A 26,352-nucleotide genomic window follows, 5' to 3' on the forward strand; every position below is an offset into this window, starting at 1 on the left:
TGTGTGTGTGTGTGTGTGTGTGTGTGTGTGTGTGTGTGTGTGTGTGTGTGTGTGTGTGTGTGTGTGTGTGTGTGTGAGAGCGCGAAACAGCGTGGACTGTTGCCCACGGTAAAACATACCCATCTTAACGAGACATCTTCAAATCTTAGTTCTCTTAAAGTTGGAGAAACAAAAGCAGCCACAGGTGGAGGTAGAGTTTCACTTGACCAAGCAAGTGACAAATGCAATGAGTCAGATGGCTTCTAGAGGGCTAATATGGTTAGCTCTTCTTACAGGACCTGGCTTTGGTGAATTGAACTGGCTGCTTTTTTTTTGTTTGTTTTGTACTGTATGAACCCGTTGCACTGTACCCGCCCCTCTCTCTCTCTCTATTGTTCCTCTCTGTATCTCTCTTTCCACGTCGCTCCAGGAAATGGTTCATCAGTACAGACACTTAACGAGCCTAACGAAGCTGTCGCGACTGGATTCAATTAAAACGCAGTGCAGTGCTAGCAGAGGGTGAGAAGAACGTGATGGAAGTGGCTAAACTAGGTGTGTGTGTGTGGGTGCGCCTGTGTGTGTCTTGTGCAATCAGAAGAGGGTGAGAAGAAAACGATGTCAGGTGCCGTGAATTGTGTGTGTGTGTGTGTGTGTGTGTGTGTGTGTGTGTGTGTGTGTGTGTGTGTGTGTACTCATAAACACCTCACCTGTCCACTGTGCCAGCAGCCTCCTCTAGCTGACTCAGGAGGAACGGATAGAGTGCTGGAAAACGAGTGAAGAACTCTCGACCTGTCATCCTATTAGAGAGAGAGCAAGAGACAGACAGACAGACAGACAGACAGACAGAGAGAGAGAGAGAGGTCGACTATGTTAGCAGAAAGTTGATTTGAATGGAAATGAACAATGTTGAGCACAATATGAGCTATGCTAGAAGAACTACTACCCATTGGCAATGCCACACTCTGAGTTGACCTCAAGAGACCATGAATCTTACATATTTAAGACACGGACCCCCATATCATTTCCATATGATTTTGATCATCTCTGGGATCCCAATCTATGCCTCAAAATCCAATCCAATCCACTTTATTCATAGAGCACATTTAAAACAACAGTGTTGAACCAACTGCTGTACACTTATTTATATGAATGTATTAGTGAATTAAATGTGCCCATTGATGATCCAAAGTTTGGCACACTACTCCTCCCACAGTTTTAACGACAAGCCATATGTCAAATCGACAATCGTAGAAGCAGCAACTCTCCGTCTGAAGTATTGAACGCCAAGGAGTACAAGTACAAGAGTTTTCAAACGTGATTTAAACACAGGCAGGGTTTGAGATGATTTAACATCTAACACTGTGTAAACTGTTTCCACAGTTTGGTCGCTACAGCGTGAAAATGATCCATCTCCCCTGGTCTTCAGCTTTGTTGGTGTGATCTTAAGAAGCGACTGGTCAGTAGACCTCAAGACATAGGGGTCCATTTGGTTCCTATAGCTACCAATCATTTAGCTGGAGTCCCCCTTCGAACCCCTGCGGGTCCCTGTATCCCACGCTGAGAACTACTAGTGTCCTAAACTAAATCAGTGTTGCGGTGAAGCCCTGCTCTGGACGAAGGGGATGTGTGCTGCCTGCAACTAATCCATACCAAACCATTCCGTGCTATTCCGGGTCGAAGCAGGGGGTCGGCGTTTGTTTACGCTCCAGCGTGTGGAAATAAACAACCACTTTGGAGAATATTTATGTTTGTGGCGCGTGCGTGTGGGTGTGTGAACGCAACGTGCATACTCACTGTGTGTGTGCGCGGCCCTGGGCAGCAAGACACAGTAAATACTGTCACGTGTGTTTGCGCTTACGTATTTACACGCGTCCGTCCATAAAATGACAAACTTTATTTAGCGTCGGCGGTCTCACTCTGAATGCTACGCCCCGCACTCAGCCAAGGGGCCCCGTAAAAGTCTTTATTTAACCCTGGCCATCTAAATCGAGGCCTTCCTGAAGGGAAGAGGTCTGAGCCTGCCAAACACATGACAGTGAGGCTGCTGGAGAGAATCGCAGGCTGCTTCAGTCATGACGCTATTAGTTCTGTTGAGACAGGCGCAAGTGCGCGCGCGCGCACACCCACACCCACACACACACACAGAGAGCCTGGTCTGAGTTAGTTTCAGGCGCCGTCATGGTAACAAGGTAAGAGTGAGTGTGCGTGTGTACGCAGGCGTGTTTATGTGTGAGAGTGTGGGTGTGTGTGTGTGTGTATGGTTGTGTGCCTATAGACTGCAAAATCCTGTGTTAATTTAATTGTATAAAAATGGACTGTAAGCTCTGCCAAGATTTTACAGTGTATATTTTTGTTCTGTGTGCGTGTGTAGCATATCGATGGTTATGTGTGTGTATATACGTCAGGGAAAGCATGCTGTAGACTGGGACAGATGCGGTCCTGTGGACTAGAGTGTGTGCTACACAGTGTTAATTTAACTCTAAGCGTGTACACATGCTACAGACCGAGTTAAATACAAATCATCAGGGTACCATTTGGTTCCATTTTTACACTCCCAGAGTTAAATTAACACTTAAGATTGGGCTCGGACAAAGCCCTGTGTTCTAACTCTGCGTTTGCTTCAAAAACACACACTGCCCTACTAAACGCCTGTTACCTGTCCATCACATCCTCACCCCTCAGCTTTAAACTGTGACCTTGTTCATTCATGAGAGAGCGAGAGAAAGAGAGATGGGGCCAGTTTAACCCACATACAGAATGTGCCCACGACGACATGAAGTCACATTAGAATGTGCTTTTATTCACTCTAACGTGTTGTAGAATAAGAAGAGGAAAAGACATGAGTTGATTTTAAGTCCAGGACTTTGATATACGTCAAGCACCTATATTCTGTTGTCAGTTTAAAGCCGACTAGACGGCAAGCAATGCCATTGCATCTCAAAGGTCTTTTTTCCTCACATCCGAGAGTGCAATAAATGTTTTTATGTTTTGTTTTATTTTTTGTTTTTCTCTTTCTCTTAATATACAGAATTAAAGTAAGGTTTTGCTCAGCTTATTGAATGTATAAAAGATGTTTTAGTGGAGCCACAGAAATCTTTTTTTTTTATAAATAAACATATAGTTGTAAGAGGGCTTTGAATGATGCCATTATTACATTTCTACTATGACCAGACCACAAACTTAACCCGAGGGCCTGTATGGTCTTGCATTGATGTGGGGGAGATCTTTCTGATTTAAGTTATCCATGTGTAACTCTTGAGTGTACAAATGGAACCAAACGGACCCGTAATTGGTACCCTCTCAAAGTTAAATGAACACTGAGGACGTTACTGTGTGCATGAAGAGGTAAATGCGTAGGCAGGGGGGTCTGTGGTATGTGTGCACGTGTGTGCAGTGCACCCGACCCTCCTCCACTCTCTCTAATGAGAGTTCCTGGGTCTGACAAGACTCTCCTGTGATAGGCCTGTGTGGAGGTCAAAGGCCAGGAGGCCGCGTCAGAGCAGATTAGGTGGGGCGAAGGAGAGGTCACAAAGGGACGAGGAGGAGGAGGTGTGTGTGTGTGTGTGAGGTGGCCCTAGCTGACCTGTGTGTGTGTGTGTGCTCTACTCAAAGCACAATATTCTTAACTTGGGGTTTAAATCAGGGGTCTTCAACGTTTTCAGGCCAAGACCCCTTAGTTGAGCCAGAGATGAACCAGGGACCCCTACAACCTTTTTCATAGTTTCCATTAGGGCATTCACCACATATTCGAATATTCAAATATCAAAGTCACTATTCGATGTTGGTCACCGAAGTCGAATATTCTTTTTTTTTTTTTTTTTTTTCTCTTTAAAAATATGTAGTTTATAAAGCTTGGCTAGATAGGAAGTCATAAGAATGAGTTGCTCTATACCAGGGGTTCTCAAACCTTTTTAGGCTGTGACCCCAAAAATAAACATATTTGAACTGGGGACCCCCACCCAACAAAGCACTTGGAATTGTAGGTATTACATTTAATGTGACTCGGTTCAGCAGATAAATATTGTGAGCATGTAGATCGGCTATTTTCACAATGTTCGCCTCTTGCTTACTCAATATTTGACAGTTTGGCCAGTCCTGTCGAATATTCGACTATTCGAATACTTTGAGGTCGAATAATTCGAATACTAAAAATCACTATTCGTGAATGCCCTAGTTTCCATATTGTTTCATTGTTTGACAGCACAATCATCAGATATTCAACAACTTGAACCGTCAATACTTGATAAACTTGACCTTTCACTGACAAAAATGGCCGGTCTACAAGCTCACAGCGCCTCGCGCTGAAGTTCTTAGAATAAGGACACTAGGATTCAAGTGGTTAATAGAAAAAAGAAAAAAGATTCTACCACAAAAGATTTGGAGGACCCCCTATAGTAACTCTGAGGACCCCCTAGGGGTCCCGGACCCCCTGTTGAAGACACTTCCTCTACTCAAAGCACAACATTCTTAACTTAAAGTTTAAATCAACACTTTACTGTCGAGTCGTCATTCCCAACATCTCTCCTCTGCACACAAACTGAGAAGCAGACGTAGTGTATACACGATTTCCCACTTCCTACACTTGTATACCTCTTAACCGATTTCGTGCCGCCGACATGAAAGGGTTAATTGTCCAAAGTGCCGGTCGCTTTCTCCATCCGCGGCCACTCTCTTATTTTGAAGGCCGGGAGTATATCGAGCTCACAATTCCCACTTGACGATGTTCAAGATTCACCCGTGACTAATTCCGGTCCCAAGCGTAAACAATGATCAAAGATGGATGCCTCCATGGTTTTGCTATTTTAGCGAGAATCCAATGCCATCCTTGGCATCAAAAGTGTTTTTTGGAGAAAATGGACAGTAAAGTTGAGAAAGACCCTTGGTTTCTATGGGATGGGATCACTATTGCGTGCACGTGGATGCGCGACGATGATGAATTCACCCGTGCCAGGGTTATTCACCGGACCGAAGGTAACCAGTGCCACGTTTACTGTATATACAGTATATTTCTCAAGTCATCCCGCGATCAGCACTGTGGACACCTTTTAATATTTCGCGAGTCATTGCGGGATCAGCATTCAATTATTTTTTAAGAGGTCCCCACGGTTGCTTCTGGTACAGTTCCCGTCCAACAGTTGATGGGGTAGTGCCTTGCTCAGGGGCCCCTAGTACACACCAAACTGACATCAGGCCATCTGTGAGCATCTTTGGCCAGCAATCAATCATCCCTCCCTCTTTGTGGTGTGACCCAGGCCGTTTGCCGGTAGTCAGCCATTGGAAGACTCTGATCCCCCCACGACACAGCAAGCCAACCCGGAGAAAGAAGTCGCCACAGTAAAATACAACCGCGACATATCTTACAACATGGGTAAGATATAGTCTATAGAAAATGGGTCGATAGTATGCAGCGATACTGCAGCGATACTGCATACTGCAGCCAGATAGAATGGAAGAGAATGAGGAAACGGAAGTCAGCCGATGCGGCTTTCGTTAGGCATCATGGGAAATTGAGTTTTTTCGCTCACTAGCGGCTTACGGTTACCATAGTAACCCGCTCAGACGTCTGTGAGCGTCTTAACGGCACTCAAAGTGTTAACCCCGGCATTTTGGCCAATTCGTTACAGGCGATGTTTCATTCTTAAAACACGTTTCAAAAGACTTCTTGTAGATACGGCTACTTAATTGTATACATTTGAGGGGTCGCCCAATGCAAGGGCGATCCGATCAGCTAGTCCAGCTGGTTCTCAGAGTGCGGTCCAGGGGCCTTCTGGGACCCTTGCAGGTCTGTAACTGTGAGAGTGTACAAATGGAACCAAATTGACCCTTACAGCCAGGTCCATTTGGTTCCATTTGTACACTCTCAGAGTTATGGGGGTCTTTGAAATGAAAAAGTTTGAGAATCACTGAGTTAGCCCTATATCAAGTCAGCCTGGTGTGTGCCTTTACATATGGACGGCAGGGTTCCGGGGGAAAAGCATGAAGCGCTGAAACAAGGGTTGACGCAAAGCTGGAGGCTTTGCCTGGAATGCAGACTCCTCTCCCTCCTCCGTTTCTCTTTTGTTTGGAGCTAGAGCTTATTCATAACAGCAACATGGAGTCATGGAGAGGGGAGCCAGGGTCTTGGCTCACTGGGAGACTCACACAAGTACACAAGCAAACAACACTCTTAATGCCAAGACACAGACACACAAACAGAGCCCAAAAAGCACGCAACACAAAATACACAAGTGGATTAATACGAGTCTGTCCGTTTGTGTGTTGTGTGTGTTATCTGCATTTCATTTCCCTGTGCGTTTGTGAGTTTCTGTGTGTATGCTGGCTCACAGGGGTTGATACACTTCACCCCTAGTGAACCTAGATAGCCTTATCCAGCACGCACGCGCACACACACACACACACACACACACACACACACACACACACACACACACACACACACACACACACACACACACACACACACACACACACACACACACACACACACACACACACACACACACACACACACACACACACACACACACACACACAACTTGCAACACACACACACACACACACACACACGGAAACTTGCAAAGTGTCAGACATTGGAGTGGACAAGCTGTCACAACGCATTTACTGTGGCCAGAACATTCAACCAAATAATTACAGTAATAATACAGACCAGACACACAACACACACAGACAGACAGACACAATTCACAAGTTGGAACACCTATGCTTAACTCTCCTACTGCCAGATTATTTATTTATTTATTGGGTCTGGCGCCATCAAAAAGCGGCTTACCTTTGCGACGTTATAGTAGATAGACAGACAGACATTTATTTATTTATTTTTATTGGTTGTGCAATAGTGCACTTTGGTCTGCCAGGCAGCAGAGGGCGGCGTCATGCGAGAATGAATGTGAATTGTCCTGCTATGTGTTGCCGTACATTCAGAGCAGTCACTGGCTACAGAGCCTCCGGGCCAGAGGAAATCAACAAGGAAGTGAATTGTTCTCCGTTGATCTAACGCATAATGGATTTTTTACACCATCACAGCGGAAAATGTGTTTACAGTAAACGGCCGCGCGACCCCTCATCAGCTTACAGTCATCAGACGAACGAACCGAACGAGCGCCGTATTGGCATCGAGGTTCTGTAAAAAATGGGGCGAGCGTTATCGTTCAAAGCGTGGGGAGAGTTAATGTGAGCTAACTTGTCTTGTACTTCTCTTCGCGCACACACACACACACACACACACACACACACACACACACACACACACACACACACACACACACACACACACACACACACACACACACACACACACACACACACACACACACACACACACACACACACACACACACAGAACAGGTTAATCTCTCCCTCTTATACACACTTGTCACACAAAAGTAGTGAAAATAGCAGATCTACCAGCTCACAACGTGTCACCTCTTTGCGAGTTTGTAGAGCAGATATTTTCATTTATTTTATATTTTCACAATAATAAAAAAAAAGGTTGGTTTTGGACATACAAGGTTTCCACCCGACAGCAACGACATACACAAGTGGACAGACAGGATACACATTACACACACCTTCTGAATGTCATGGGTAAATGGTGCATTTATATAGCGCTTTTATCCAAGGCACTTTACAGAGATTGTGCATTACATTCACCCATTCACACACACATTAATACACCGGTGGCGGAGGAAACCATGCAAGGCACCAACCTGCTCACCGGGAGCAACTAGGGGTTCAGAGTCTTGCTCAAGGACTCTTCGACATTAACTCAGGAGGAGCCCGGATTCGAACTGGGAACCCTTCGGGAACCCTTCGTGCTCTAATAATGGTTTCTCTACCCCTGAGCTATGCCGCCCCATGGGCCTGCCTGTCAGAGAGTGAGAGTGCTCAGAGAGTCCAGACCTTGGTCACACCAGTCAGTTGAACTAAAGCGAAACAGACAGCAGCTCCTGCATAGGGTCCTATAGTGGCTTACAGCCTCATCACATGAAACAGGATGGAGGGCCCAGTGAAACTCTACCCTGGCACCGTGACGGTAGCAGCTCTGTGGGAGAGCCCAGGGGTTCTCAAATATTTCCATGTCAAGTAACGAAGGACCCCCAAATTGATAAGTATGTTGGCCACAGACCCCCATTTGAAAATATTTTGTGCCAGGGCAGGGACCCCCCCCATATTAAGAGAAAACGTCAGTATTTAGAATGTCAAGTAATTTTGCTTGGGACCATCCTGGAACACCCTAAAGGACCCCCAGGGGTCCCAGTACTCCAAGACGTCTTGCAAGGAAGAGCAGAGAGAGTTAATAACAACGGAGATAGTTGTCCTAATTCTGAATTCCCACTCATTCTGACTTACAGGTGACCACTGTCAGGCACTGTCCTTTTGCCCCATTGGTCTGCTGCTACACCGAAGCCCTCTTCCCCTTTTTTGTTGCCCTCCCTCCTCCATCTCTCTCTGCAGCCTAGCTTTTCATCCCTGCTGTTGCTCTCTCTTCACTTGTTACCACTCGGTTCTGGTCTCTCTCTAAAATGCTCCTTTTCCACCAGACGGAGAACAGAATTCACATAGACTTCCACATGTGGTAACCGGTAGAGTTGCCGGAGAGAGACTCGCAGAGATTTTTATTCTTGTATTTGTTTTACTGAGAATAAGGTTAGGAATAAGGTTAGGTTTAACCGTTTAAGCATAGTTTACAGAGGTATATAAGGATATTATCAATGGAAAATAACAAATAATCCTTGCCTTACCCGAGTTTCGTTTTAGTTGACATTGTATCAGTGAACTGTACTGTCATGAAACTGTAACTTTTCCTATCCAAAACTTCTAATAAATACCTCAATCAATCAATCAATCAATCAAAAGGCATAAACAATCAGGCCAGGCGAGTTTCTTTCCGGTGACTCCTCTGGTATTCCCACATGTAACTACATTACAATTAGACATCTTAGATGGAAAACCAGCCACAGTCTGGGTCCTCAGGATCAGGACCACAAATCTCTTCCCTAATGCCCCCTAATTCATTCAGTTGGGTCTCGGGACGATTCTAAAGCCTGATTTCTACTTTGTCAAACGATGGTGTTCCGCTGCCTATAAGATGAGTTAAGATATATACAAGCTAATGATGGTGTCCTGCTGCCTATAAGATATGTTGTGATATACAAGCTACTGTAACAACATGTTGCCACAGTATAAATCAGGCCTAAGCAGTGCGGGGCACAGTGACGACGGGGAGACTTGGTGGTACTTGGCACAACAGGGGTCTCCCCCCCATCTTTGTCATAGACACATGGTATTTCACTCATGGTAATCAATACAAGGGCATGCAACACATGTCCAGTCCTTTAGTCACACACACACACACACACACACACACACACACACACACACACACACACACACACACACACACACACACACACACACACACACACACACACACACACACACACACACACACACACACACACACACACACACACACACACTTACTGTTCTCATTCCCTCACACAGACAGACACAGGTCAAAGGTGAAGGTCAGTGGGCAAGTGTCAGGAGAAGAGCATGGCTAGAGTTCTGCTGTCTACCAGTTAAGGCATGTGTGAGGGGTCACTGGGTGAGCGAGTGTAACGGTACCCGGGTAGACTTGTTTTTGTTGTGTGCGAGGAAAGACACGTCTCTAAAGAAACGTACTGCCTGAGAAGGACTTGCCTTAGCCTTAAGACTGGCGATTTAGACCTCTTCTCTTTACCCAATAGGATCAAATCTAGCTAGTGCAGGGGTTCCCAAACTTTTTTGTCTCAGGGCACCACATAAGTATTTTCTTTTAATCCGAGGCACCCCTACATTATAATTTTCACTCCCAGCACCTTATATTTATACCATATCGTCGTTGTTGGGTGGAAACCTTGTGTTCCAAAACCGTTCGTTTTGTATTTATCATCTATAAAATGTACCAAACTAGTGAAAACAGCCGATCTACAAGCGACAGAGGTTTCTGCCTGACAGCGACGATATTTTAGTGATATGTTGCGAGAAAAACGTTGAGATAATAGACATGTTGGTTATAACTGACTGAAATAACTTTGTACTTCAAGTTTAACATGATGCTAAACATTTCTTCAAGTGTCCAAATAAATTCCAAGTATTATCAAATGATCTCGCGGCACCTCTGGACTGCCGTCGCGGCACCCCAGGGTGCCCCGTCACCCACTTTGAAAACCCCTGAGCTAGTGAACACACTGTGGTGTGTGAATGTACAGCGGAGACATAATTTCCACAGCCGTTCCACACAACTGACTGATATGTAAACTGCTTTTTGGGAGCTTTGGCAAAAGTGGTGTGACAACAGTGGCCCCTTGTGGCGAATGACAAGAACTGACTGAACACTTTTTTTTTTATTATACATCTATTCAACAATCAGTCAGTTGGTAGTTGTTGATGTCTGTGTTCATTATCGTTATGTCTGTGCAAGAGTTGTTTTCGTTCTACCTCAGTGCACATGGCAAAAAAAAAGTTGTTTTAAATAATGAATTAAATTGATTAGTATGATTAACCTGAACTAGCAGATCACCAGGGAGGATAAGAGGCAAACCTGTTCTTTTTTGAATGTTCATCCTTTCCTTTCTTCACTCCAAAGATCCTGGTGATCAACGTGCTGAACAGAAGAGTGGAGGAGTTCCTCACCTGAGAGAGAGAGAGAGAGAGAGAGAGAGAGAGAGAGAGAGAGAGAGAGAGAGAGAGAGAGGAGAAAAGATAGAGATAAGTGGAGTAAAGAGAGAGAGAATAGAACAACAATGATAAGTTCACATCTCTACACCAGTGGTTCTCAACCTGTGGGTCGGGACCCCCAGGGGGGTTGCCAGATGTTTCGCTAAATGTTAACATTGTTTTCTCACTCAAGAGTAAACAGACAAACATACAGTGTATACAGGGTATCTGCATATTTTTAAAGTCTTTAAATACCTTTTTAGTACCTTCAAACATTGGTCAAATTGTCAAATATTAGAGGCAGAAATTGTGAAATTGATCGAGTCAAACTAAATGTAATGCCAACTCCTACAATTCCAAGTGCTTGTGCAGGGTGGGGGGTCCCCAGTTGAAATATGATTATTTTGGGGGTTTCCATTAGGACAGATTGAAAATAACGTTCTACTTGATGTTTAATCCCAGCATCCCTATTGTGAGGGGAAAATAGACGATCTACAAGCTCACAACGCGTCACAACGTGAGCTTGTAGATCAGCTATTTTTTGGCGAATAGATTTGGTGTAGACTGAAAAAGGACGTGCCAAGTGCAGTGCAACTCGGGTTTTACAAAGTCAAATATTATAACAAGTATTCCAAGGCAGCCCTGGACAGCACCCACTTTGGGTGCTCTACACTTCAATAGGAGACCCTTGGTGTGTGATAGCCAAAAATAGCAGATCTACAAGCTCACAACGCCTCGCGCTGCGAGGTGTTGTCAGCTTGTATATCGGCTATTTTTGGCTAAGACTTTGGTGTAGAGGGGAAAAAGAGCAGACTAAGTACCGTATTAGCCCGAATTTAGTACGACTCTGATTATAAGACGACCCCTATTTTTCAATTATCATTTTGGGAAAAAATATGTTGAAGACAAAATATTATATTAAGTTATTTATAAAGAAAAACGTTATTATTGTAAAATGATTATAGAAAAGCTTATACAGAGATAACATTCTGCTGTATTGTATTGCATTAACCATCAAAGTCAACTTCTATTCAAAAACAACATTCACAATTCAGACTGTGAAAAGCACAATAACAAACACTACATTTCCAATCAAGCTTTGCGGCCCGTTTCATCATTCAGATGCGACGGTTCATTGTAAACAGGAACCATTGGTTGCTATGCAGCCAGCGTTAGCTTGCATAGCTTCAGTTGCTGTTGGGATTAAACTTCCACGCTAAAGATCACATGTGCGCCCGTCATCCACGCCGATGTTCGCGAGAACAACGCACACGGCCCGGTAAGTCCAATGCCAAAGCCATCCGACTTTGCCAAACGGGAGGTGAAATGAGCCGAGGTCCAAAGTTCGCTGCGCATCAATCATGTAGTGTACGGTAATTACAGTACACTACATGACTGCAGGAGCTCGCGGGGGCTGTGAGAGAGCAGGGAAAGGTCCTGAAAGATACATAACGTATCTCCCCGGTGAAAAGTCTAATGCCCAATTATAGGACGACTCCCTATTTTGAGGATATGTTTATTAGAATAGAATATCGTCCTATATTCGGGCCAATACGGTACATAGACATGAATCCAAAATACACTGATGATAGTGCTGTCAAACAATGAAACTATATGGAATCTATGAAAAGGTTGTGGGGGCCCCTGCTTCATCTCTCTAAGGGGTCATTGGCCTGAAAACGTTGAAGGCCCCTGCTCTACACAATGCCCCTATTACAACTGATGGAGATGGAGAAGAGAAGAGAAGAGAAGAGAAGAGAACTCACAGCCCAGACAGGGGAGGTAAAGCCCAGGACAGCAGCCTGCACGCCCTCAGAGACGAAGGGGATGATGTTCTCCCCCAGACGGGTGTCTCTGTACAGAGCCCTCAGGATGTTCAGGGCATGGACCTGTATGTGGGGAAAGGAGAACAAAGCATTGTTTTCCTCCAAAGCACACATCTGTTTTACTAACTAGACAGGACATCAGAACGACAGGAAAAGAGTGGAACCGGGACTTCCAACACAAGTCTGGGAGCTTAGCTCAAATTCTTTTTCTACGGCGTCCTGCCGAGGAGCCCAGCGAGCAAGGCACTGGTTTCTGACTTGTTCCGAATCACGATGTATAAGGATGGCAGCTGAAATGTTCTGCAAAAATAAAAACTGACATATAGGGATGGGACGATAAGAGATATTATCGTTTATCGTGATAAAAAACACTCATGATAATCGGATCGTGGAGATTAAATTCATTGTGATTATCATCCTCCGTCATGCACTGGGATCGATTCACCTTTTATTTGCTGAGCTGCATATCTGGTACCACTTAAACCTTCTATAATTGGTAAAAGGTACTTATAATATACGTACTTGATACAGTCTTTTTTTCACTCTATCAAATGTTATTGCCAAAAAATAGCTTGTAAATCTGCTATTTTTTGGCAAATGTTCCGCCCCAGGATAATGGATTTTGATTATCATGATATCATAAATCATGATTTCTTTTGTCAAATTTTCATATCGTCCCATCCCTACATAAGATATCAAATAAATTATTATCAAAGAAAATCAATGCATAGATCTGCTAGTTGGGAAATGAATGAACAATCTAAGCCAAGAAAATCAATAGAAGGCCCTGATGTGATCAGAGCCTGGCTTTCCCAGGTGAGAGCTACAAGGATTGACAACTCAAATACAGGGAAAATTGGGTGTATAGTGGGGCATATAAATACAACAGTAAGTAACCACACACACACAAAAAGGGGAAAAAAAGAAAACACAAATATACTGTACCAAACTCATTCATCGCTCAATTTAAAGTGCAGATGTTAGAGTGATGTGAATGTACACCCCTTAACCCCAATATACTGCACTTCAGTTGACCAGCAGGGTCACCCAGGGGCCCATCTTTGGCCCCTCCTTTTTATCTTCCCCCTCCACACTAAATTTCTTAGCTGAAAAATAGCCACTCTACAAGTTCACAGCGGGTTGCACTGTTGTACTATTGATCGATCAGCTTATGTTCAGTGAATGTTCACCTATTACGAAATGCCTAGAATAGGGATGCTACAGTTCCTGTGGTAAATGGTTACCTGAGGGACAGTGGAGTGGTCAGTGTCTCTGTCGCTGGAGGGCATGGCCAGAGCGGTCAGCTGTCTCATGGTCATCTTCAGCAGACTGCAGCTGGACGACTTGGGCTCAGAGGACAACAGGGCCTGGGGATGGTCAGTGGACAGAACGGATGAAGTCATTCATCACTCTCAACCTGGCATACCGATGGACATTTCATTAATATACAGCAGCTCAGTGGACTTGTGGTTCTTAACACTTCCGAAGCCAAATACGTCCAGGAACGTGATAGGAACTAGAAAGATGCAATTTTGGGAAATTGCGAGTGTGGCTGCCTATTATTGTCTGGATAGCCAAATTGTCATGTGAAGCTTGACCAATCCTCAAGCTAGCTAAGCACCACTCCACCATTGAACTCAATGGACTTACTCTATAATGGTGATGTCACAAGAATGCTGCTTCCTGATTGGCTAGAAGTTTATCTAGAAAGAAAGAATAAATTAAGTAGCACTAGTAATATTGTGTTGCCCTGGTGGGGCAGAACCAGAACCGACAGAACGCTTGTCGGTGAAATAAAGGAAGAAATCCTTCTTGTTAAGATCTAGCAACAACCACCCCCTCAAAAAGAAAAAAAAAAGAAACGAACATGGGAGCTACTGGAGAGGTGGATTTCAGCAGCACTACTCTGGTTTGCACCGGGAACCGCCTGCGCTGGGATCTGAGCCCCGAACAGATCCAGATGTCTGACGAACTCATCGCCAACACCAAGGTGGTGTTCGATGCCGTGGGTTCCCTGGACCTGGACAGAGTGACCTTCAACAACACCCTGAAGGCCCTGGCTGACATGGAAGCTGAATACACTGTCCAGAAGAACATGTTGGTCTTCAGAGAGGGTGTGTCTCCTAGTGCGGAGGTGAGGGCCGCCAGCAGAGAGGCATTGAAGAAGCTGCCTAAGTTTAATGTGGAAATGAGAAGGAGAAAGGACGTCTGCCGGAGGATCGCTGCTCTGGAATTAAAGGTGGACGAATACAGTCTTACTGCGGAGGATAAGAGATACATGGAGAGACGGCTATCTTATCTTCGTAGTCATAACACAAAGGCTAAGAAGAAGAAACAAGTCAAGGTTAATCGATTTATCGATTTAAAACAGAAACCCTGTGCAGACTCTGTCCTGAAGATAAGCAAGGCAAAGTCTGCTAAGAATGTCTCCATCTTCCTGGACAAGCTGGCCCATAAGCTGAAGCCACTGGGAGACGAAGAGAGAACAAACCTCCTCCAACTAAAGGAGGATGAGTGTCAGAAGAGAGGTCTGCCATTCAATGGAGAGCTGTGTATGGAGGACCTGGAATACTACAAGGCCCAGGTGGTGAAGCACCAGCGTGGAGTGGACCACGACCAGTTGAAGGAGTATTTTCCCTTGGAGGTTGTGACCCAGGGTCTGCTGGACATCTGCCAGGACCTGCTGGGTCTGTCCTTCAGCCTGGTGCATGGTGCTCCCGTGTGGCATCCCAACGTCACTCTGTACTCCGTCACCGACCACTCTTCTGGACAGACAATTGGACGTTTCTACCTTGACCTGTTCAGCAGAGAGGGAAAGGGCATGGGAGCATATTGTTACCCGCTGCAGCCCGGCTGTCTGCTGTCTGATGGGAGAAGACAAATGGCTGTCGCTGCCATAGTGACCGGGTTCAGCAAACCCACGGCCCACGCCCCCTGTCTGCTGAAACACAACGATGTAAAGATGTTTTTCCATGAGTTTGGCCACGCCATGCACTTCCTCTGTGCTCAGGTCGACTATGCTGTGTTCAGTGCATTCAACGTAGAGCAGGCCTTTGTGGAGGCTCCGGGAGCTCCGATTCCTGACGACCTGCTGGACAAACTTGTCAAGTCTCGCCTCGCCAACATCGGTATGGACTGCCTGAAGAAGATAATCAGAGATAAATTGGACCTTGCTCTTCACGCCCAGGCTGGTTTGGACCTGTCTAATGAGTGCATGAGGCTCTACGAAAACCTTCTGGTAGTCACTGCTTCTCAAGGGTCCATCATCACATCACGCATCTGTGACCATGTGGCACGTGCCTCTGATGGCAAGTTGTATCGCTACCTGTGGGGCGAGATGTTGTCCATGGACATGTTCTACAGCCGTTTCAAACAGGAAGGAATCATGAACCCTAAGGTGGGTCTGGACTACAGGAACTGCATCCTGAAGCCCGGTGCCTCCAAGGACGCTGAGGAGATGCTGAGGAACCTTTTGGGTCGTGAACCTAATCTAGAAGTGTTCCTCTTGAGCAAAGGAATAACGGAAAACTGGGTTCCCCAGGTCAAGAAAGATGCAGGGCTGATACTGAAGAATAGATTCTCAGCATTAGCATAAACCGGTGAGGTTGAGGGAGAACGGTAGCCTGACACACTGAATTGACATTTCGTTTCACTCCATTATTCAGTCTGAACGTGCTTTCATCTGCAGCAGTTTCTGGGATGGGTGTTGCCAAAGAGGCAGTCTTCTGCAATTGGTTCACCGCCTGACCAATCACAACAGTAGCAAAGCAGATGACGTAGTGTTGTTATGTGGCTGGCTAGTGGCTATCCTGTTGCTTGCTACTTGTTACCGCGGTGGGCGACATGATGTTTATGTTTGGGAATGTGCGCTGCGGTACGGTACGGCTGGGTTACTTGGAATCGCACATGAGTTCTTGGAAAACCCCACCCACGCAGCTCACAAGCCCCGACGTCATCGAGTTGAAGCGACACTGATTCGCCGTATGGATTTCCAAACGAGGAAAGCCTCTTCAATGAGAGCACTTCCAGACCCCTGAATCGCAGAAACAAAAATGTAAAGGAGTGTAGCTAGCGATTCAGGGTCTGGAACCAGGCTAGGAGAATTGGGGAACTACAAGAAATCCTTCATAGAGACGTGAACATGTTTTGGAATATAGGAAGATGGAAAGAAAACGGGGCGCCCGCTGGCCTGGTGGTCAAGGCGCATACCACATACTAGGCTATGATGCCTGCTGGCGTCGCCGGTTCGATTCCCGATCCGGACGACCTTTGCCACATGTCATTCCCCATCTCTCTCCCCATTTCCTGTCAGTCTACTGTCCTATCAATAAAGGCATAAAAAGCCCAAAAAACAAATCTTAAAAAATAACATATACAAAAATCTTAAAAAAAATAAAAATAAAAAAAAAAGATGGAAAGAAAAGACTGGATTGAGGATGACACCTGCCACAGAGGAAATAAGGGACCTAAAATAATAATAAAAAAACTAAGTGCTACAGGAAACCTGATAGGGAAAAGAAAGAACGGTGGAGACAAGAATACCAACAAAAAAGGAATTTTGACTAGCACAACTGTTACTGAATAGAAAACAATCGGCTACTTAGATTTATTTTCAACATATTGACATCAAAACAGGACTTTTGATGTCAGTATTATTCAATCAAAATGTTATTGTCAATTAAAGGGGGTTCTTTGATTCAGCGATCAGGAAAAGGGGGAACTGAAGAAGTACCAAAAGGTTTGAGAAACACTGCTCTAGATATGGTATAACTTTAAGGGTACAGGTATAGTATTACAACTTTAACAGATGCTCTGGCAAAGCCCCTGACACACGACTCAGACATGAACTATTTTAAAACCTTTAACACTACTAATACTTTAATACCTTTAACACCTATGAGCATATCAATACTGTACTTAACTAGAAAGGTGCAATTGGAAATTGCGAGTGTGGTTGCTGACGTGACTATATTCTGCAGTAGGCTCGAGCTAGCACCACTCCCAAATGTGTGAAATTAGGGAAACTGCTAGCCGAATTTATCTGCCTGTGTTGCCCTGTTGGGCAACCACACTAATTACGGCGGTGCGACGCCACGGCCCCATTATCACGTCCAGGGACTTGTAAACAGGTGCTGCAGAGAAAACTAGACCAGGTCAACCTGGTTGTGCCAGACCCCCTGTCTGTCATCATCATTTATGACATCATACCTTTTGTAGGCATGTCATCATCATGTCATCATCATATATACCCTTTATATAGAAAAGGGACAGACCGACATTTGCTTATGTAGGCCTACCCATTTCATGGGTCTGGCAAAAACTCATATCCCATGATGTAACTCGGCCGCCATCATCAGGAAGTGTGTAATCTCCATAGGCTCCTATCCATTGCTGCTGCAAAGAAACAGCTTTATCTCGGAATCTACTTCCAAAAATGCTTCGATCGGCGGGAAACACATTTTTCACAGCGACACTGGGCCGCGACGGTCGGCCGCGGTTAGAATTTTTCATTTCCATGTGAAAGTTAACACCCTGGTCTGACTTCCGGAAGAAGTGAATTAGCACAAGATGGACACATGGATCGGAGCTTCCGGAGCTCTTCAAAATAAAGCGCAGTGAATGGCGGCACTCAGTAGCGCTTTGGAGGCCGGACGCGACCGGACGCCGTGTGGTCGGAAAATTCCCACATGGACGCACGGACGGCACCGAACGGTGCACGACCGTGTAAACGCGTGCATACAATAAATGACCGTCCGCCCGGAAAAGAAAATCCCAAAGCACCACTGGCGGCACTCCAAATAATGGCATCCCAAGTGTTAAGAGTGTCTGGCCGTGAGATTGGGTAATGGGGAGGAAGGATGGAGTACTGAAGTCCCTACAACCATGTGAATTCAGAGTGGAACAATGAGAATAATAATGGAAGTGAGAACAAGATGGAAGAAGAGAGGAGGGCGCATCAGGGGTGGAGAGAGGAGAGGAGGAGAGCGGGAGTGCTGTGGCGTCACAAGGGGGGGAAAAGTGGGACTGAGTTACCCGGGCCCAAGGTGGAGGGGCCTTAATTATTTTATACTTTAGCTATTGAAAAATAGCAGATATACAAGCTCACAGCGAGCTTGTAGATCTGCTATTTTTGAAAAGTTGTGAAAATGTGTGCACCACTGACAGCATAGGATTTTCAAAAAACCTTAGAAGGATTTGAAATATTCAAAGACTTTGCACAAATGTTCATGATTTTTCAAAAATAGCAGATCTACAAGCTCACAGCACCGTGAGCTTGTATATCTGCTATTTTTCAATATTTAAAGCACAAAATGTGAGTGAATCCAGGGCCCAGAATTTTGATGTGACACCCTTGGCTGGGGCGTCCCAGGCTGGTTCAGACCAGAGAGAGGAGAGGAGGAGAGCGGGAGTGATGGGGCGTCCCAGGCTGGTTCAGACCAGCACAACGACTGATCTGGAGCCAGCCTTCCCAGGCCTCCCCCCCCCTCCCTCTCTGGAGGAATGTGGCTCACAGCCTCTGCCAAGGTGTTGACTTCAGCTTTTCTTCAGACTTCCTCTTCTCCCCCTCTCCCTTTCTCTCTTTGATCTACTATTTACAATTTATTTAGCAGATGCTCTTATTCAGAGCAACTTAAAAACTGTGTAAGGTCAGAGTAAGTGGCACGAACCCTAGTAAAATATATATGCGTATATTATACTGATGACAGGGTCACGTAAATAGACTGCAAAGAAACTAGGTGATACAAAGGATCTAGGATAACTAGGATAATGTAAGTAAATGCCAAACCCAGCTTCCATCTAAACAACATGCTATATTCTTTTTACTTTGTACACAGATGATTGTGTCAGTTCTCATCCTGATCAATTTTTTATTACATTTTCAGATGACACTGTGATACTCAGTCTGCTCAATAGTGATTCTAACATCCTCAGCCATACATGTGGAGTAGACAGATTCATAGAGTGGTGTGATCAACATCATCTGAAAATAAATGTAAATAAGACAGAGGAGGTCATAGTAGACCCCAGGTCCATAGGAGACCACAGCATGATTAGTGTTCATGACCATAACATCAAGCAGGTCGCCTCCTATAAGTACCTAGGAGTGCAGATTGATCAGGATCTGAGTTGGCACATGCATGTTACAACCTTATGCTCTAAGATACATCAGCGTCTACACTTTCTTCGAAGACTAAGGCTTTTTGGAGTCAGTGTAAATATTATGTTGACCTTCTATAGGGCTAGTATTGAATCCATCCTGAGATATGGTATGTCTAGCTGGTTTGGTAACCTGACTGTTGTATACAAGTCTCAAATAGCTAGGCTGGCAAATATGGCAGGGAAGATCATGGGTATGGCCACCCCCCCGATCACCCCTCAAGCCATCTTTGAGCAAGCAGTAGTAAGACAAGCTCGGAACATTTTGTCCGACCCCTTGCATGTTCTGAAACCAGAGTACGATCTAATGCCATCGGGCAGGAGATTTAGGACCCCAACATGCTACTATAATAGATATAAGCACTCGTTTGTTCCTCTGTCAATCAAAATGCTAAATGATAGACACATAACTAATTGAGGACAGGCTCTATGGGTTGTATGTGTATTTTTCTGGTTGTCTTTTTTTTGAGTTTCTTTTTTGTTTTTGTTTTTTCTGTTAAGTGTTTATATGTATGCAGCTGTGACTCTGTCTCCAAGACAAATTTCTCCCCTGGGAGACAAATAAAACTGAACCTTGAACCTTGAACCTATTTAAACAACATATTTAGTGTTTGTGGACAATCAAAGAATGTACTGTATCTATTTTAACATATAACATATCTGAACAAATAAACATAATATACTGTATGCTACTAACTATCAAAAATGGGTAGTTGCGACCGTCAGGTCGCATTTACTACCAAAACCAACTACTCTGTAATCAGAAATTATAGAAACAGATCTGGTGGTGGTGTATGCATGTATGTTCATAACAGTATTAAGTATATCCCCCGCCCTGACCTACAACACAGCTCTTTAGAAACTGTATGGGTGGAAGTGATTCTTAAGAAAGCTAAAAACATACTAATCGGTGCCATCTATAGACCGCCCGACCAAAATGATTTCTGTGAGTTACTGGAGGAGAGCCTTGCACCGGTGGACAATGAAAAATACATTATTGGAGATTGGAACATAGACATGCTTCGTAAAGAAGCTACTCTATTCAAACTAGACCAGGTCAACCTGGTTGTGCCAGACCCCCTGTCTGTCATCATCATTTATGACATCATGCCTTTTGTAGGCATGTCATCATCATGTCATCATCATATATACCCTTTATATAGAAAACCAGGACAGACATTTGCTTATGTAGGCCTACCCATTTCATGGGTCTGGCAAAAATTCAATAAGCTTTGTAATCAACAGGGTTTCACTCAGCTCATCACCAAGCCAACTAGGGTTACAGATAACTCTCAAACCACCATAGATCTCATTGTAACCACCACAGACAAATCTAAAGTCTCCGCGAGTGGGACTATTGAATGTGGTGGCATAAGCGACCATGATATAATTTACTGCACCCGTAAAATACATAAGTCCAAAGCTGACGGCCACAAAACAGTTGAAGCTAGAAACCTTAAAACCTACTCTAGCGAAGCCTTTAATCACAAACTGGAGAAATCTGACTTGGTCCCCAGTACTAGCTAGCACTCAGGTCGATGAAGCCTGGCTGGGCTTTAAATCCATTTTCAACACTACCCTAGACGAAGTGGCTCCTTTGCGTAGGGTCAGGGTTAAAGCCCGCTCACAGCCATGGTGGAATTCGGAAATCTGTGAATCAATGAAACTCAGAGACAAAAAATACTCTGAGAAACGCAAATATAATCACAAACTAGAAATAGTCAGTTTAGAGGCTAATAAACGGAGAAATCGGACAACCTCCTTAATGCTTTCTGCCAAAAAACACTACTTGGATGAGAAAGTTGAGGAAAACATCCACAAACCACGAGACCTATGGAAGCTATTTAAAACCCAGCTAGGCTGTGGTGCTAAACTTAGATCCATAGCCAGCAACATATCCATCCAAACTCCCATAACCCTCCTCACCGACAGTCTCGATGTAGCCAAAAATCTCAACATCTATTTCACCTCCATGGCCAAAAATCTGGTCAATAAACTGCCCGCTCCATCTGGGCTGTTTGGTGTTAGGCACATCTTGAAATTCTACAGGAACCTTGGGGTATGCAAAGACAATTTTAAACTTACCACAGTGACAACTGATGAAGTGTTTAAAAAACTTCGCACCCTACCTCAATTCAAGGCCGCTGGCCATGATAAAATCGCCCCCAAATTTCTCATAGACTCAGCTGCCACCATTGCCCCAATCATTACCCATATTATTAATCTATCTATCAAGCAGGGTTATGTCCCCCAGGACTTCAAATTAGCTAAGGTAACCCCCCTGCACAAAAAGGCAGTAAACTTGACCCTGGCAACTACAGGCCAATCTCAATCCTTAGTTCCATCTCTAAGGTAATGGAAAAAATTGTCTATGAACAGGTGGCTAAATATCTTGAAGAGAATAAACTGATCTACGAGTTCCAGTCTGGCTTCAGAGAGTCCCATTCCACAGATACATGCCTCATCTATTTGAATGATTACATCAAACGTGAAATTCACGATGGCAAATATTGCGGCATGGTCATGCTGGACCTCCAGAAGGCATTTGACACCGTCGATCATTCTATTCTGATTGAAAAACTCAAAGCTATTGTCTTGATAGCACAGCAGTGAGATGGATGCACTCTTACTTGGTGGGGAGGGAACAGATGGTGGAAGTCAACGGAACCCTGTCCCCCCCCCCCCCTCCCAGTAAACTGTGGAGTACCTCAAGGGAGTATACTAGGACCACTGTTGTTCTTAATATACGTAAACGACATGTCATCTGCTTGTGACTGCAATCTGTTTCTGTTCGCGGATGACTCGGCTCTCCTAGTCTCCGGCAGAGACTTATTGCAGGTTGAAAAGGCCCTTAACTGTGAACTTAACAAGATCTGCACCTGGCTATATGACAACAGACTCTCAATTCACCTAGGCAAAACTGAATGTATCCTCTTTGGATCTAGTCAGAAACTTAGCCTAGTTGAGAACTTCACAATTAAAGTAGGTGACACTGTGATAGAAAGAAAAAACTACATCTGCTACCTGGGTTGCATCCTGGAGGCTAACCTATCCAGTGAAAAAATGACCACCAAGGTAATCAATAAAGTCAACCAACGAATTCGCTTCTTGCAAAGGGTTGCCCCGCTGATCAATACTAAATCCCGAAAGACACTAGGAGGAGCTCTTATTGGGCCCCTCATTGATTACGGAGTCCTTGTCTGGTATCGCGACGCCCCAGCCGCCTTAAAGTTAAAGCTTCAAACAGCCCAAAACAAACTAATTAGGGTTGTGCTTGGTCTCCCTCCTCTGACCCACCTTACCGATCATCACCACGAAAGCGTGGGATGGCTCAAAGTAGCTGACAGAGTACAGCATCTTGCAATGGGCCTGGTGTACAAGATACACTACACCTCCAAGATTCCCATGTACCTGACAAACTACTTCTTAAAGGTCAAGGATGTTCACGACCACAACACCAGAGGCAGCTCCACTAATCATCATCAACGTAGATTTAACACTAAACAAGGCTCTAACTCGTTCTCCTGCTACACCATCAACATGTGGAACGCCCTTCCTCAAGCCCTGAAGGAGAGCAAATCCCTAGCCTCCTTCAAAATTGGTATGAAAAGTCACCTTCAGACAGCTGCTACCCGTGACTTGTAAATAGACTAAGCCCCCATGCCCCCCCCCCCTTTTATTATTCTTTTTTCTGCCTTTGTATTTGATGTTATGCTTTTGAAACTGATATTATCCTAGATAAAGTACTATGTTCTATCCGTCTGTCTTTCAATGTTATATGAGATACTTAAAGTGTGGTTCCTGTGGAAATAAGCCTCGGCTTTCTAGGATCTCCTTTTAGTTGACCTTGTACCAGTGATTTGTACTGTCATGAAACTGTACTTTTTTCTATTGCAAACTTCTAATAAATTCTTCAATCAATCAATCAATCAATCAACCTCCACCGGCTGTCTGTGGGTCAGTCAGTCCGTCACACTTTTGCCCTGCTCATATCTCCACAACCGTTGCCCCCATCCATGCCAAATTTTGCACACACACTCCTTGACTGCCAAACTACAACCTCCAAGGACCCCCGCAGCCCCAGGGACCCCCAGGTCCCTGGGGGACCCCCAGATGTAAAAAATGACCAAATGTGGTCACACGTCACACTTTTTCCCTGCTCATATCTCCGCAACCGTTGACCCGATCCATGCCAGATTTTGCACACACACTCCTTGCCTGCCAAACTACAACCTCCAAGGACCCCCCCAGCCCCAGGGACCCTGGGCGACCCCAAGGCAACCCGGACACCCCACCCCTCATTTGTCACATGGCCCTCTTCTAGCGCCACCTTCAGGCCGATTTTTAAAACACATTTTTGGACACTGCTCCTACAGTTTTGGCCCAACAATCACGCAAATCACTACACAGTATGTCTACACTCATCCCATCAACATGGATCTGTCCCATATAGCGCCACCTTCAGGCCGATTTATAAAAACACATTTTTGGACACTGCTCCTACAGATTTTGCCCTAAAATCACCAAAAACACTACACAGTATGTCTACAGTCATGTCATCAACATGGATCCATCCACACGGGGAATTCCCGGGGACCACCCACTCCTGGTGCTCCAGAACGGATGGCGGTCGCTTATCTCCCGATTAGGGAGTCTTACTGGTTATAACAGTCTGAAGAGGTAAAGTGAGGTGAAAATGATCAGGGTGTCATTAGCGGATGTTAGTGGGTAGTATGGTGTGTACAGTAGGTGTAGATTATGTCCTGAAGGTACGTCGGTGCCATGCTCTTGGTTGTGTTGTACAGTAGGTAGGGGTGGGCGATATGGTGATAATTATCGTTGAGACGATACAATGTCTCCACGATATGCCTTTTCAAAGGTATCGTATATATCGTGATACAATTGAGGGGAGCCTTGTAAAAAATCCTGTTTAATTGTTAATACAGAGATTCATTGCAAAATTCAATTAAACCTGCATTTTGGTCAAAATCATCAGTTCTCAAACTTTAAAATCTCATGGTCTCCACTTAAATCTGACAGTATACAAATGAAACCAAATGGACCTGTAAGGGTCGATTTGGTTTCATTTGTATACGGTCAGAGTTACATAATTGTAAAGTTCAATTTAGACCTCCCAAAAGGAACAAAGAGAGTCTAGTTTTTGTCAAGTTACTTGAAAAATAACCATAAAAACCAACGTGAAAAAGAATCGTGATAAAATCGTGTATCGTGATACAGCTTGGGAAAATATCGTGATATTGTATTTTTCCATATCGCCCACTCCTAACAGTAGGTCATAATCACCAGTGATTTAAATTGGAGCGGGCAGTGAACAGAAGCCATGGGAATAAGTAAGAGCATGCATGTGTAAGAGCACGCATGCTGTGTAGGGCTCTGAATCTTGATTCGATTCTGATTATTGGGTTCACGATTTTTCAAAAATCGATTCTCATTTAAAAATTATTCCCAATCAGTTTTATCTAAATGTGTTTAATTCACAGCAGTCATATTGTTTTCATCTGGACTTTAACCACCAAGTCTAGCCTAGTTATTTCCAATAGCTCAAACTAAAACATATATAATACCAGAGATGGTCGCTTGTAAAACATTTTGGCTTTGTTGGAATCTTAGATTAGGTGTGGAAACACAACATAATTGCCTTGAAGCAAGGTAGCATTAACAAGCGTCAGCTGACACACTGAACTGAAAGTGACTGGAGTTACATTTTTTCCCATAAAGCCCTTGAACATGACTGAAGACATGACCATGTTTAAAGTGATTATGCTAAGCTTACATTTCATATTATCGACACCATCGAGTAAGAACTCTTGTTTATGTCACTTTTACCAGCAACAAACATCATTGATAACTAGACTGCACTCTGTCAATTTGCCAACTTCCGCCTTGTGCACTCCTGGCCATGTATGGCCTACTTGTGTGCCAGCAGAGTGCAATAGAACTGTTGTCTGTATGTATGTGGGTGGGCAAGTTGGCACTCTGCCAAGGTGCCAACACGCGCCTTGTTATTTATATTCCTGGTTGCACTTGTTGTTGGTGATGTCAACAAGAATGCTGGTCCTTCATTGGCTGTTGATAGTGATGACTAAAAAAGACAAATAATGGTCGATACAGTATCTGCCCGACGGATATATGGGTCTGGCCCAATTATGGGTCCGATGACGTAAAACTAGCTGCCAACCAGGTATCTAATGAGTTTCTCATGTTTGTTTACCTTTCTCCAAAACATACACACTACATACAGACTACATACAATTCAGGTGCAGTCATTTATTGGCTGTTGTCGTCACTTACAAACTTTCACATGAAAGGTATTTCAGTGACACCAGTAGAACTCGGTTCAGCTGCCCTAAACATGATAGCAGCCAAGTGACTGTCCTATTCATAATACATTATTAGAGCTACATGATGTCAACCGTCTTGTACATTTGAATCGACCTGTAGATGCTGCAGACAGTATGACGTAATCAGAGGTAAAAGATGATGTTGGGTTAATAACCAAAGTCAGTCAAGTGTAACGGCGGGATAGAAGAGAACAGATTAGCTGTTGAGGTTTGTGCGATCGGTGACTACCAGGAGGGGTCAACAAAAGGACGCTGGCGCTCTGTGCGTGCGTGAGTGAGTGAGTGAGTGAGTGAGTGAGTGAGTG

The 26,352-nt window shown here is 44.5% G+C and overlaps 2 protein-coding genes across 2 annotated transcripts in view; one reads left to right on the plus strand and one right to left on the minus strand.

The window, feature by feature from the left end:
• Nucleotides 1–26,352, minus strand: part of thada (THADA armadillo repeat containing) — a 195,239-nt gene that overhangs the window by 97,456 nt on the left and 71,431 nt on the right. The window contains exons 24-27 of the mRNA XM_080741000.1: nucleotides 13,772–13,894; nucleotides 12,468–12,590; nucleotides 10,586–10,677; nucleotides 687–776 (exon numbers count right to left, since the gene is read on the minus strand). Of these exons, the coding sequence (XP_080597126.1) occupies nucleotides 687–776; nucleotides 10,586–10,677; nucleotides 12,468–12,590; nucleotides 13,772–13,894 (428 nt within the window). The remainder of the gene's footprint in view (nucleotides 1–686; nucleotides 777–10,585; nucleotides 10,678–12,467; nucleotides 12,591–13,771; nucleotides 13,895–26,352) is intronic.
• LOC308296684 (thimet oligopeptidase-like) lies at nucleotides 14,395–16,122 on the plus strand (the record flags this gene model as incomplete). Its single annotated transcript, XM_080740012.1, has 1 exon — nucleotides 14,395–16,122. The coding sequence occupies one exon, from the start codon at nucleotides 14,395–14,397 to the stop codon at nucleotides 16,120–16,122; it is 1,728 nt and encodes a 575-aa protein (XP_080596138.1).

Source organism: Nannobrachium achirus (assembly GCF_963921795.1).
Source record: "Nannobrachium achirus genome assembly, chromosome: 13".
NCBI classification, from domain to species: domain Eukaryota; kingdom Metazoa; phylum Chordata; class Actinopteri; order Myctophiformes; family Myctophidae; genus Nannobrachium; species Nannobrachium achirus.